The sequence below is a fragment of the Hemitrygon akajei genome, chromosome 4 (assembly GCF_048418815.1).
Source record: "Hemitrygon akajei chromosome 4, sHemAka1.3, whole genome shotgun sequence".
Lineage (NCBI taxonomy): Eukaryota > Metazoa > Chordata > Chondrichthyes > Myliobatiformes > Dasyatidae > Hemitrygon > Hemitrygon akajei.
The window spans coordinates 18376502-18390997 of record NC_133127.1 but is presented as its reverse complement, the minus strand read 5'-3'; the positions used below and the strand labels follow the sequence as shown (position 1 = coordinate 18390997).

General features: G+C 44.3%; 1 protein-coding gene across 4 annotated transcripts in view; it reads left to right on the top strand.

Moving 5' to 3' along the window:
* The window catches only part of slc4a11 (solute carrier family 4 member 11), a 303412-nt gene extending 295160 nt beyond the window's left edge, over nt 1–8252 (top strand). For all 4 annotated transcript variants that reach the window (XM_073042123.1, XM_073042124.1, XM_073042122.1 and 1 more), the window contains 3 exons: nt 2480–2675; nt 5935–6104; nt 7240–8252. In XM_073042123.1, the coding sequence (XP_072898224.1) occupies nt 2480–2675; nt 5935–6104; nt 7240–7303 (430 nt within the window). In that variant the 3' untranslated portion in view covers nt 7304–8252. The remainder of the gene's footprint in view (nt 1–2479; nt 2676–5934; nt 6105–7239) is intronic.
* The last annotated feature ends 6244 nt before the right edge of the window (nt 8253–14496 follow it).

The following is a 14496-nucleotide window of genomic DNA, read 5'->3' as shown; positions in this document are numbered from 1 at the left end:
AATCTCTATAAACTTGTGACAGGCTTTGTTGGCATTCCAAACATCAAAACAATTTGCTGTAAAAGTTACAACTTCTTATTCAATACCGACCTTGTGGTAAAAAATTTCAGCTGAAACTCCAGTGTATATAACACAGACAAAGGAATGTAAAAACTGTGAAATTCAGGGCTGTAGAAAATGGCCAGCAGGTTTGTGGGGAGAGGAAAATCACTACAGAGACGCTTGCCTGTAGTACTGAGGAAGGATTGTACAATCTGTGTTCAGATGATATTAACCCGAAGCCCTGACCATCCCAAGGTTGCAAATGATCTTACAGCATTCAATAGAGGAGAGTTCCCCTCATTACCCTGATACCAAGCCTGACACACTGGGTTAAAGGGTCTGTTTCAGTACTCGATGACTGTATGAACTATATGTATTGCAAAAGCAGATTATGTGGTCATTCTCCTATCTGATTGTCGTCTTTTTCAGCCCTTTACCTCTTCCACCTTCCTGCTTCTTGCTTCATCAAGCTCCCCCCCCCCCCACACATCCACCTATCTGCCCCCTCACCTGGTCTCACCTATCACCTGCCAGCTTGTGCTCCTTCACCTGCCCACCGCCTTATTCTGGCTTCTTCCCTATCCTTTCCAATCCTGCTGAAGGGTCTCGGCCTGAATTGTCGACTACTTATTCCTCTCCGTAGATGCTGCCTGACCTGCTGAGTTCCTCTAGCATTTTGTGTGTTGCTGTGGATTTCCAGCATCTGCAGAACCCCGGGTGTTTATTATCTGATGAGATACTAAATGACCAGGAATGATTTCCTCTCAGTGAGCCTTCACAGATATAATGCCCACATGCCTGTTGCATGATCTATAAAAGTAATTTTTGTCAAGAATGATTACATTCTACGGGTAGGTAAAGACTGCAGGTGCTGAAATTATGAGCTACATAGTAAATGCTGGAATAACACAGCAGTCAGGCAGTATCTGTGGAGAGAAATAGCCAGTCAAGACCCTTCATCTGGGCTGAAAGACAAGGGTATTAATGGGTGGAGGGATGTTGTGGAGTGAATTGGCAGATGAGAGCAGCATAGTGGCCCAACACTTTATTGTACAGGCCACCCAGGTTCAATTCCTGCTGCTGCCTGTAGGAGTTTCAAATCGTTGTATGATTAGGCTAGGACTAGATTGGAGGATTGCTGTGTGGCACAGCTCAAAGGGCCTGTTCCATGTTGTATCTCAATAAATAAGTGATAGGTGGATCTAGGTGACTGGGGGGTTAGTGATGTCCAGATGGGAGAAGGGGTGAGTCAGATCAGTGTCAGAAGCTGGGAGGTGATAGATGGAATTTCCAAAGGGATGAAAATAATGAAACTTGATAGAAAAGGAAGTTGGAGCGTAGAGCAAAAGGAGGGAGGTAGGGAGAGTAGTGAGGGAGGGAAACTAGTAGGAGGAATGTATGGATGATGGACAGCTGGAGAAGGAGGGGTGGATGGGAAGGGATAGGGTGATTGGATCAGGAGGAGAGAGGAAAATTAAAAGGGACAGAGGGAAGCAGTCAGCAGAAGCTGAATTCAATGTTCATGCCACCAGATTGTTGGCTATTCTTTATTTAATGGAGAATACTACATCTAGAATTGTTGTACTGGCTGAACAAGAGGTGAAAGCAGAGAATGATAACAGAGTTGGGTAATTATGAAGAAAAATATGTGGGATTTTGGGAAGAAGATAGGGAATTTGGATAACTCAGTACAGGCATTATGTTCTGAGATTTCTGAAATGCCTATTTACAAAGAACCTCCAATGGGATTTAGTCAACTGTTTAAACTTTTAAGGCATTGGCCTTACTCCATACATGGAGTATTATGACAGTTTTGGGCCCTTTATCTAAGAAAGGATATGCTGGCCCAGTGGAGGTTCACAGAATAATCCTGGGAATGGAATGGAAGAGTTTTTGATGGTTCTACTTATATTACCTGCAGTCCAGAAGAATGGGGGGGGGGGGGCAAATCTCACTGAAATCCATCAAATCTTGAAAAGTCCAGTTAGAGCGGACATAGAGAGGACGTTTCTAGAGGGCACAGCCTCACAATACAAGGGCGACCCTTTAGAACAGAGATAAGGAGGAGTTTCTTTAGCCAGAGGGTAGTGAATCTATGGAATTCATTGCCACAGAAGGATGTGGAGGCCAAGTCAGTGGGGGTTGATGGGTTCTTGATTAGTAAGAGTGTCAATGGTTTCAGGGTTAAGGCAGAATAGGAGAATAAATCAGACATGATGGAACGGCGGAGAAGACTCAACGGGCTGAACAGCCTAACTCTACTCCTTGTCTTTTGGTCTTTCTCTGCAGTTGGGAGTAAAATTGCGAATGAGCCCCTTACCTCTCTCAGGCAGGCAAAGCTGTGTTTATTAAGTTTAGATTAATTTCTACATCTGAAAAATTGTTTCTAATTTACTTGAATTGAACCTTGTGTGTGTGCCTTTTCTCCCCCTCTCAGCATTGTTCAAGTAAGGGAGACCCGAGTGGCAGCTCTTGTGGCCCACATACTGGTGGGGATCTCACTCCTGGGGCTACCCATCCCTCTTCAGTGGATTCCAAAGCCTGTCTTGTATGGGCTCTTCCTCTACATTTCTGCGACCTCCATCGATGGCTGTCAGTTTTTCGAGAGATTGGCTCTTCTATTTAAAGAACAGGTAAATAATGAAAAGATAGGAAACTTCTTAGTAAGATTCTCCATCACCCCAAACTGATCAGGGTAGAGGTGCATGAATAGAGTGAGTAGCCAGAGACTTTCTCCAGGTGTAAATGGGTTGTATAAAGGGAGCATAATTTTAAGGCGATCACCGGAAAGTATACAGTGGATGTCAGAGCTAGGTTTTTTTTTACATGCTGTGGTAGATGCACTGCCAGGGGTCGTGGTAGAGCAGATACCAGGGCCATTTAGATAGGCACATGGATGAAAATAAAATTGAGGGCTATGTGAGAGGGAATGGATAGATTGATCTTTCCTGTCCATTTACTGATCCAAATCCTTTTATAAACTCTGTGGCCATTTATTAGCAATCTCCTATAAAGTGGTCACTGAGTGTGTGTTTGTGGTTTTCTGCTGTAGTCCATCCACTTAAAGATTTGACATGTTGTGCGTTCAGAGATGTTCTTCTGCACGCAGCTGCTGTACTTGGGTCACTCTGGCCATTCTCCTCTGACCTCTCTCATTAACCAGGAGTTTTCGCCCACAGGACTGTCACTCACTGGATGTTTTTAAAAAAATCTTTTTTGGTTTTTTGCACCATTCTCTGTGAACTCTAGACTGTTGTGTGTGAAAACCCAGGAGATCTGCAGTTTCTGAGATACTCAAACCAACCCCGTCTGCCTTCAACAATCGTTTCACAGTCAAAGTCACTCAGATCACATTCTGTTGTTTGGTCTGAACAACAATTGAGCCTTTTGACCACATCTGCATGTTTTTATGCATTGAGTTACTGCCACATGATTGGCTGATTAGATATCTGTATTAACGAACAGGTGTACCTAATAAAGTGGCCACTGAATATATATTGTTATTTTTGAAGTTCTGACAGCATCTGTGGGGGGGGGGGGGGGGGAGTGTTTTTAGGGTGATATTTCCCTTCATCGACATGAAATGCTCTTTTCAGAGGCTGCCTGACCTGTTGAATATTTCGTCTTATTTCTTGTTCATTGATGGCCTTTACGACGCATTAGCGAAGGGCTGATTTCTGTCCCCATGCGGTTGACTTCCGGCTGACTTCCGAAATGGTTCAAGAAACAACTCGGCTTTATATAGCATGATAAAAGGCCCTTCAGCCCAACTGACCCATGCAGATCAAGATGTCCCTTTTGCTATTGTTTGGGTCATAACTTCCAAAACTTTCCGATCTACGTACCTGTCCAATCGTCTTTCAAATGGTGTTAATGTACTTCTGGCAACATACATCATATACATACCACCCTTTGTTTTAAACATGGAACTTAGAGTCCAGCACAGTGCAGGCCATCTGACCCATGATATCGTATTGACATTTTAACCTACTCCAAGATCAATTTAACCTTTCCCTACTGCATAGCTTTGCATTTTTCTTCCATCCGTGTGCCTGATCTATCTGCCTCTACCAACACCCCTGGCAGTGCGTTCTCTGTGTAATAAAAAAAAATTACCCCTGACATCCCCCTATGCTTTCAAGTTTAAGTTTTTCGTCATTCAGCCGTACTGCTAAATGAAATATTGTTCCTCTGGAGCCACAGTGCATATGGTCACACACTGCACATATAATTAGGATAGCACCTTACAGACACAAGATAATATTAGCACAAACCCCCAAGTGTCATGGCCTGAAGATTGGTGGTGGATGCGATTTTGTCCTGGAGCCATGTTTCTGCAAGAGCAAGCGCACAGCAGTCCCGCATCTCGTGCAAACAAAGCCAATGCACCTTGTCTTCTGGGAAGTGTGCATCGGCGTGCAGCTCTGACGGAAGAACCAGCCTGCAGGGGCCAGCCCTCAACCCAGCACGGCTTCCAGACCACCCGCTATGCCTCCATCGCCTCCTCCCCTGCATGGCTGCACGAGGGCTCGGCCCGCCAGTGAACAAACCGGACTTCCAGTATTTAGTATTACCGATGTCCGACGAGGTCATGTGATCACAAGAAAAATGTTTAAGACGAACAATTACACCGTTTGTTGGACCCAGAGAGACAGATGCAACCAAGCTCACTGTCATTTTACTGGAAGTTCTCCATTCACCTTAGAATTATGCCCTCTCATATTAGCCATAATATTTTTAAAGAAAATCACCTGCTGAAGTTCCTAATACATGCTTGCATTATCACCTTATGGGTGTTGGGGTGGAGATACATCCCTACCACCCCTCCCCTCCACGAGCTTGCAGATCACCCTTGTAGTACCTGCTAGCCTCCCGATCAGGGTCACGTGAAGCAGTGGGAGCAGGTGGTGGACGGTTGTATGAGCAGCTGGGGCACATCACGTCCTGGCTATGTGACCCTGATGCCAGGCAGACAATCTCTGAAGAGTATTGATGATGGCTGGGGTCAGCCGTCTTGTAAAGACGCTGCGCAGAAGGAGACGATGGCACGCTAATGTAGAAAAAATTTGCCAAGAACAGTCATGGATCTGGAAAGGCCATGATCACCCATGTCATGTGACATGGCACATGATGATAATGATGACCCACCTATGATCACCCTCAGTGTGTGGCTGACAATACAACTTGGCCATGTCAACAATGTCTTGTGAAGTATGAAAGAACATATTATTCTATAGTATTATAAAATATGTAGTAATCTCTAGTGTTTTATGGTAAATTATTTACTTAATTTTTTTATTGAGATACTGCACGGAATAGGCCCTTCCAGCCCTTTTGAGCTGTGCTGCCCAGCAATCTCCTGATCCAATCCTAGCCTAATCACAGGACAATTTACAATGACCAACTAACCTACCAAATAATAAGTCTTGGGACTGTGGGAGGAAATCTAAGTGCGGGTAGGTGGGACTAGGTGAGATTAAGAGTTCGGCACGGACTAGGAGGGCCGAGATGGCCTGTTTCCGTGCTGTGATTGTTATATGGTTATATGGAAAGCCACACGTCACGGGGAGAGCATACAAGCTCCTTACAAGCAGCACCAGCCATTGAACCTGGGTTGGCTGTCCTGTAAAGTTTTGTGCTAGCCACTACGCTACTGTGCCACCCTAATATAATATGAAAGAATGATATAGTATAAGAGTAAATTGTGTAGTATTGAAGAGTAACTTGGTTGTAATCCTGTGGAGTGGCCTTTTCTAATATCTTGTGACGAGGTAGTTAATTATGTCTCATCTCAGTTCTGATCTACACCAAACCCCTGCCTAACCACTGATCTTCATCCCATGGATGCTGATTTAGTGTTTTGTCTCTCTCTCTCTCCCCATTCTGATCTAGACTTCCTATCCACCGACGCACTACATCCGGAGGGTCCCACAGAGGAAGATCCATTTGTTTACCGGCCTCCAGCTAATCGAGATCGCTATCCTCTGCGGCTTCGGAATGGCCCCGTTGCCATACTTGAAGATGGTCTTCCCACCCATCATGCTGGCGATGGTCCCTGTCAGGTTGGTGTTTAGTTCTGTCTCTCAGCTGTGTTGACGCCCTCCTTTCTCAGGCTCCCTTTCCTTGTCCGAGATTGTGAGCAGATTGTAACTTTTAGATTTGGTAGGTCGTTAGTTTAGCTTGAAAGTCGTTGTCTAGGGGAGTGCTGAGGGTCATGATCTCAGAATGGCGGTGCAGGCTCGAAGGTCCGAATGGTCTACTTCTGCACCTATTGTCTATTGGTCAATAGACAGAGAGGTGGACAATGAAGAGGAAGAACCATTGAAAGGATGTGATTGTTATTTTGGGAATCATGGATAAAGCAGCTTGAAATTTGTGGTTTTGTGGGAGCAATGCAGTGCCATACATAAACATAGTTACACGTTGTAATGGGAAATAACAAAAAATGTATCCTGCAATAATAGAGCAAAATAATGAGGTAACACAGACAAAATGCTGGATGAACTCAGCAGGTCAGGTAGCATAAATGGGAATGAATAAGCAGTCAACTTTTTGGGTCAAGATCTTTCTTCAGGACTGAGAAGGAAAGGAGAAGATGCTTGAATAAAAAGGTGGGGGAGGGGAAAGAGGCTAGCTGGAAGGTGATAAGTGAAGCCAAGTGGGTGTGAAAGGGTTGGAGAAGAAAGAACCTAATAGGGGAGGTGAGTGAACAATAGGAGAAAGGGAAGGAGGAGGGCACTTGGAAGTTACAGGCAGTTGAGAAGAAGTGAAAAGGTCAGAATGGAGAATGGGGAGGGGGGGTTAAATTGTTCTCCAGAAGGAGAAATTGATATTCATGCCATCAGGTTGGGGAGTACCTAGACAGAATGTGAGGTGTTGCTCCTCCACCCTGAGGGTACCCTCCTCTTGGCACAAGAGGAGGCCATGGACCGACATGTCAGATGGGAATGGGAGCCGGAGAGGTCATGGTCCATTTAGAAATCTGGCAGCAGAGGGATGAATCTGTCCCTAAGATAATAAGTGTGTGTCTTCAGATTCCTGTGCCTCCTTCCTAATGGAAGTAATGAGAAGAGGGTATGTTCTGGACGAGGAGGGTGCTTAATGATAATGTTCCAGACCCTGGACTTGATGGAAAGTTGTGTGAGCAGTGATAAATGTTCAAAGTCCCACCTTCCTCTCCTCTGTACTCTTGCACAGGTGCCTCATTCTTCCCAGGCTAATTGAAGCTAAGTATTTGGACGCCATAGACGCAGAGCATTAAAGGACAGCAGATGCTGGGCTTTGGACCTTGGAAGCTCGAGATAATGGGACTTATCTAGAGGAGAGTCGGGGTCAGGCCGAATTCTTAGTGCACTGAACGAAGAAAGTGACTGGCCATGGCGGTCATCTTTATCGGGCCCCTATAATTAAAGGGGCCACATCGTATGCTCCTTTCTCTTTTAAATTTTTTGGCAGCACACTTTGGAAATTTCTTCAGATGAGATTGCACAATAGAGATATGGCGTGGAGTGGTGGGATTGAGAGTTGATGGGAAGGACCTTGCACAGTCTGCAGCCTTCCCATTTACCGTCCCATAGCTCAGGAGATTATAGGACTGGTATTTCCATTTATAACCTCAAAATTGCCCGGGCTTTCGCAACTAGCATCTTTGGTACCATGTGGAAAAAGTGATGGGCCTGCAAGGGCAGGGATGCTCCTTGAAAAGGTGTTGCTCCGTCCATGTGGTGGACTGTTGTGCCCAGTCAGGGGAAGACTGTGTGTTTCACTGCCACTGTTGAACAGGAGAATTCTTGTCCCTCCTCCTGGTGTAAGCCATAAACCAAATCTTAGAGAGTGAGTGAGTGTGTGTGTGTGTGTGTGTGTGTGTGTGTGTGTGTGTGTGTGTGTGTGTGTGTGTGTGTGTGTGTGTGTGTGTGTGTGTGTGTGTGTGTGTGTGTGTGTGTGTGTGTCCCTCTCGCTCACGGTCCCTTTCTTTTGCTTGCTCTCCCTTGCTCTCACTCTCATTCTCCCCCCCTCTCTCTCTATACTGTATGCATCTTCCATGGCTGTAGAGTTGCAAATGGGTTGTACATGTAAAGGGTTTGTTTCTACAATGCGATAACTCAAAGCTTGTCTGATACTGTAATATATCATCATGACACTGATTATTAGTTTTTTGATGTCTGATTGTTATTGGCATTGGTGAAAAAAATTAAAATACTGGAAATGTTTTCTAAAGTATCTCTATTGTCTTTTTTAAAAAATTTGGTATGGGGGGGTGGGGAGCACAAGGATATTGCAGCAAGTAGAGACACTGCTTCCCAGCACAGGAGACCTGGGTTGAATTCCAATCCCTGGTCCTATCCGTAGAAAGTTTACTTTCTCCCTGTGACTGTGTGGATTTCTCCCTCATCCCAAAGACATGCTCAATAGGGGTTTATTGTCACAGGCATAAATCATGAAATGTGTTGCTTTTGTGGCAACAGTGCAGGCATAGCAAATTAGAGTAGGTTACAATATATAAAATAAATAGTGCAAAGGAGTTCATGGTCCACTCAGAAATTTGATGGCGGAGGGGAAGGAACATTGAGTGTGGGTCTTCATGCCCCTGTACCACCTTCCTGATGGTAGTAATGAGAAGAGGACATGTCCAAGATGGTGAGGATCCTCACAATCATTGCAACCTTCTTGAGGCAGATCTTTTGAAGATGTTGTCAGTGGTGAGGAGGCTTGTGTCTGTGATGGAGCTGGCTGTGTTTACAATCCTCTGAAGCCTGTTATGATCCTGTGCATGGCTGCCCAGGCAGCCCTCTAATAAAACCAGAAGACACATACAACCAGCTGACCTATCTCGCTCCTTTACGCCTCCTCATCGTCATCTGAGGTTCTGCCTACAACTTTTGTGTCATTGACAAATTTATTGACAGTGTTTGAGCTGTGCCTAGCTTCACGGTCCTGAGTGCAGGGAGAGTAGAGCAGTGGGCTAAGCATGCATCCTGGAGCTGCGCTAGTGTTCAATAACGATGCCATTTCTGATCCACACGGACTGTGGTCTCCCAATGTGGATGTCAAGGATCCAGCTGCAGAGTGAAGAATAGATGCCCAGGTTTTGAAACTTTGTTGATTAGTACTGAAGGGATGATGGTATTGAACTCTGAGCCACAATCAATAACCAGCAGCCTGGCATGAGTATTGCTGTTGTCCAGGTGATCCAAAGCCAAGCGGAGAGCCAGGGAGACAGCATCTGCTATATACTTATTGTGGCGATAGGCAAATTCCAGCAGGATGAGGCAGGGTTAACTCTAGCCATGACCAACCTCACAAAACACTTCACAGATGTGAATACTACTTGGTGAGAATTCAGGCAACAGAGGAAAGAAAAGATAGGGTTAATAACAGAAAGGATGGTTTGGGTGAAGGATGGGGATGTTTCTCATAACTCTGCCATTAAAGACTCGGTCTGTATAATTAATTTCCACCAAAATTTCATTCTATACAGCATTTGATCTCATGCTGTCTTTGAAATTAAATGTTTTGCATGGGAAATTATGATAAAATTGTGTAATATCTAAGTGAATTAAAGATGTGTTGAGTTTTCAGAAAAAACATCTGATAGTATAGGAAATCTTGCCAGTCTTGAGTGCATCAGATTATTGGACGTTTACTGGTAATTGTTTTTGAGCTCAAACTGTCTGCTATGTTTCTCTAACAAGCAGCAGTTACTGTGCTTTGAAAATGTACTTGATTAACCAAGAGCTTTGTGATATCCTGAAACGGCAATGTGTTCTTTCTCTTATCTGCCAACCGTGTCAGTCAGTGTTCAGGGCTTTGGTGCTCAATCTGCTATCCAACAAGTGTCCTGAGGGTGGCACTGCTGAGCTGTTATTGACTGGCCTTCTCAGTGGCGCCACTCTCAGGCAGCCAGTGGTGCTGCTTTCATTTTAAGAGGAGTTTAATTGGTATAGGTTTATTATTGTCACATCTGCCAAGATGCAGTGAAAATCTTGTCTTGCAGACTGTTCATACAGATCAGGTTAATCCCAGTGCATTGAACTAGAATAATGTGAAACAACAACAATACAGAATAAACTGTAAAAGTTACCACGCTGAAGTTGAGAGAGTTGTTCCTCTACTTCATCAGTTGGCTAAAGGAACTTGGTATGTTCCCTTTGAGCCTCACCAGTTATTGTCAATATCCAGTACTAGGATGCATCACAGCTTGGTAGGGCAACTGCTCTGCACGTGACTTAAGAAACTGCAGAGAGCTGTGGACACTGCTCAGCACATTACAAAAACCAGCCTTCCCTCTGTGGATTCTGTCTACACATGTTGCTCCCTCAGTAAAGCAGCTAACATGATAAAAGATTGCCCCCCCCCCAAGACATTCACTCTTCTCTCCCCGTCATTAGCAAAATACAAAAGCATGAAAGCTCAAGGTCAGCTTCTATCCTGCTGATATAAGACTATTGAATGTTTCCTTACGATAAGGTGGCTTCTTGACCTCACAATCTACCTCGTTGTGACCTTGCCACTTACTGCCTACCTACACTGCACTTTCTCTGTACTGTTCTGGTTCCGTGGATCAGAGGGGGGGGGGGGGGGAGATGAATGCAGTAGGGAAAGAAGATTCCATTGTTAGGGGAGCAGAAAGTAGATCCTGGCGGCATGAAAGCATACCAATTGGTATTTTGCTTCCCAGGAGGCAGGGTCAGGGATATCTCGGATTGGGCCTACAGCATCATAAAGAGGGAGGGTGAAAGGCCAGAAGTCATCGTACATATTGGCATCAATGATATGGGTAGGAAAAGAGAGGAGGTCTGAAGAGAGAATATAGGGAGTTAGGTAGAAAGCTGAAAAACACAACTTCCTGGGTTGTCACCTCTGGATTGCTGCCTGTGCCAGTGAGGGTAAAAACAGGATGATTTGGCAGATGTATGCGTGGCTGAGGAATTGGTGCGGGGGGGGGGGGGCACAGTTTCAGATTTTTCTGGATCATTGGGATCTCTCCCGGTGAAGGTATGCCCTGTACAAAAAGGACAGGTTACACCTGAACCCGAGGGGGACCAATGCCCTTGTGCTCAGGTATGCTGGACCTCTTGGTGAGGGTTTAAACTAATGTGCAAGGGTATGGGAACCAGAATAATAGGGCTGAGTTTGGGCTAGTTGGTATACAAGTAGATCCCGTGTGTAGGTAGACAGAGAGGAAGGAGAGGCAGATGATAGGGCAAAATCGCAGTCAGTGAGATGAGTTGAAGTATAACATGGCAAAATTGAAAAGGGTGATAAATACAGTACTGAAAGTGTTAAATCTGAGTAGGCAGCTCACAGATTAAGGTAGATGATCTTGTAGTGCAATTAGAGGTTGGCAAGTACGACGTGGGCATCACTGAGTCAAGGCTGAAAGATGATCATAGTTGGGAACTTAAGGATACACAATGTATCGAAAGGACAGAGAAGGTGGGATGACTGTTAATAAAAACATAATGAAATCAATCCCTTAGAAAGGGATGACATGATCGGAAGATGTAAAATCCTTGTGAGTAGAATTATTTAAAAAAACTGCATAGGTAAAAAAAATACCATGATAGGAGTCATATACAGGTCTCAAAACAGTAGCTAGGATGTAGGATATAAGTTAGAAAGGGAGATAGAAAAGGCATGTAAAAAGGCTAGTGTGACAATAGTGATGGGGGATTTCAATATGCAAATAGATTGGAAAATTAGGTAATTAGAAAATTTGTAGGATGGTTATAAAAAGGCTTTTTAGAGCAGCTTGTGGTTGAGCCCACTAGGGGAAAGGCAGTTCTGGATTGGGTGTTGTGTAATAAACCAGATTTGATTAGGGAGTTAAGGTAAAGGAACCCTTAGGAGTCGGTGATCGTATTATGATAGAATTCACCCTGCAGTTTGACAGGGATAAGATGAGATAAAACTTTATTTATCCTTAAGGAAATTATCATTACAAAGCTGTTAAGTCAGAAATATATATTTTTAAATACAAAATGTAAGCTTTGAGGTACAAAAAAGGATATAAAATGCATTAAAAAGTAACAGTGTAAAATACAGATATGCAATGAAACCATATACTTAAGAAAGTTGAGTAATGGTAGAGCCTTATAGCCAGAGGGAGAAAGGATCTCCTGTGGCGTTCAGTAGTGCACCTCAGTAGAATCAGTCTGTTACGAAAGGTGCTCCTCTGTTTATCCAGAATGTCATGGAGGGGGGAGAGGGATTGTCCATAATGCTCCGTAGTTTCTGCAGCATCCTCCTCTCGGGCTACGTCCACACTGGACCGGATAATTTTGAAAACGCTGATTTTGAGTAAAAACGATAGGAGTCCACACTAAGCGTTTTTGAAAATGCCTCCGTCCACATTAAAACGGGTATTTCGGCGAATTTCCTCCTACTGCGCATGCGCAGGACACATCTACCGAAAATAAGCGGCATGTTCCGTGTCGAATCTCGCCGTGAAAGATTTGGTGCGCGTTTGTTCGGTTACAGACTAGAAAAACTTAAACGACGGACAGCTGTTGGCTCTCGCGCAGGAGGACTTAAAACAGAAAAAAAAACAGATACTGGAGTGTATGGAGGCAACCGACAGAGAATTCACGGACAGTGTGACCCGGCTGATGATGAACATTGAAAAACTGACTAACTCTGTTGCATTAATAAAGCACCTTGTTAAATGTGTAAGACATGTCTGCATCAGTGTTATCTTGTATTTCCATACAATGTCACATTAGGCTGTTACACATCTATTGTCAGAGAAGTACTTGCATAAATAGGTAAACCACCTTCATACGAGCAAGGACAGAAAACAGAGCAAAGTGAGTATACTTATTTATTCAGTAAGTTATGGGTCAAAGTATTTGGTGAGTATATTTCTAACTCTTCTGGCTTCAGTCTCGTTGCCGTCTGTTCTGAAATTGTTAGGTTGTGTTCAGAAAAACAATGAAATGGCGCGCTGCCATCACCATCTGTTCCGGCACGTCACAACAGTGTTTTTAGATTTCTCTGGTTACCCCCTCCACACTGCTCTGCCCAATCTGGCATTTTCAAATTTATACACTCTGGAGGGTGTTTTAGAAAAGCTCCATTTTCGGGGGAGGAAAACACCGTTTCAGTGTGGACGGAGGGTCAAAACGAAGAGAAAAGGCTTTGGTTATGGATTTATATGGTCTAGTGTGGACGTAGGCTCAGACACAACCACCAGTGAATCCAGTTCCACCACCAGAACAGAATTGGCTTTCCTGACGAGGTTATCGATCATCTTGGCACCAGCTGCTCTCCCCCTGCTGTCCCGGCAGACTATAGCATAGAATAGAATGTTGGCGACCGCTGAGTCAGGTGTATCAGTATTGCAGTGGAGTAAAGATAATTACAGTGGTGTGAAGACAGGAAGTTGACCAAAATTCATTGGAAGGGGACACTAGCAGTGTTGACAATGGTTGGAGTTTCTGAGGACAATTTGGAAGTTGCAGGATAGATACATCCCAAAGATGAATAAGTATTCTAAAGGGAGGATGAGCATGCTATGGCTAATGAAGGAAATCAAAATACAGAATATAAGCAAAGGAGAAGGCATACAATGTAGCAAAAATATGGGAAAAGTTAGAGGATGGGAATGTTCTCAACAAACAATGTTGTGCTGACCATGTAACCTACTCTAGAAACTGCCTAGAATTTCCCTACCGCATAGCTCTCCATTTTTCTAAGCTCCATGTACCTAACTAAGAATCTCCTAAGAGATCCCATTGCATCTGCCTCTAGCACGTCAGCTGGCAGTGCATTCCATGCACCCATCACTCTGTGTGAAAATCTTACCCCTGACATTCCCTCTGTACCTACTTCCAAGCACCTTAAAACTATACCTCCTCGTGTTAGCCATTTCAGCCCTGGTAAAAAGCCTCTGACTATCCACGTGATCAATGCCTCTCATCATCTTATACACCTCTATCAGGTCACCTCTCATTCTCTGTCACTCCAAGTTCACTCAACCTATTCTCATAAGGCATGCCCTCCAATCCAGGCAACATCCGTGTAAATCTCCTCTGCACTCTCTCTATAGTATCCACATCCTCCCCGTAGTGAGGTGACCAGAACTGAACACAGTACTCCAAGTGGGGTCTGACCAAGTAACGTTACCTCACAGCTCTTGAACTCAATCCCACAGTTGATGATTGCCAACATGCCATAAGCTTCTTAACAACATTGTCAACCTGCACAGCAACTTTGAGTGTCCTATGGACATGGACCCCAAGATACCTCTGATCCTCCACACTGCCAAGAGTTTTATTATTATTACATTCTGTCTTCAAATTTGGCCTACCATAATGAACCACTTCACGCTTATCTGGGTTGAACTCCATCTGTCATTTCTGAGCCCAGTTCTGTATCCTATCGATGTCCTGCTGTAACCTTTGACAACACTCCAGGCTATCCACAACACCTCCAACTTTTGTGTCATCAGCAAAC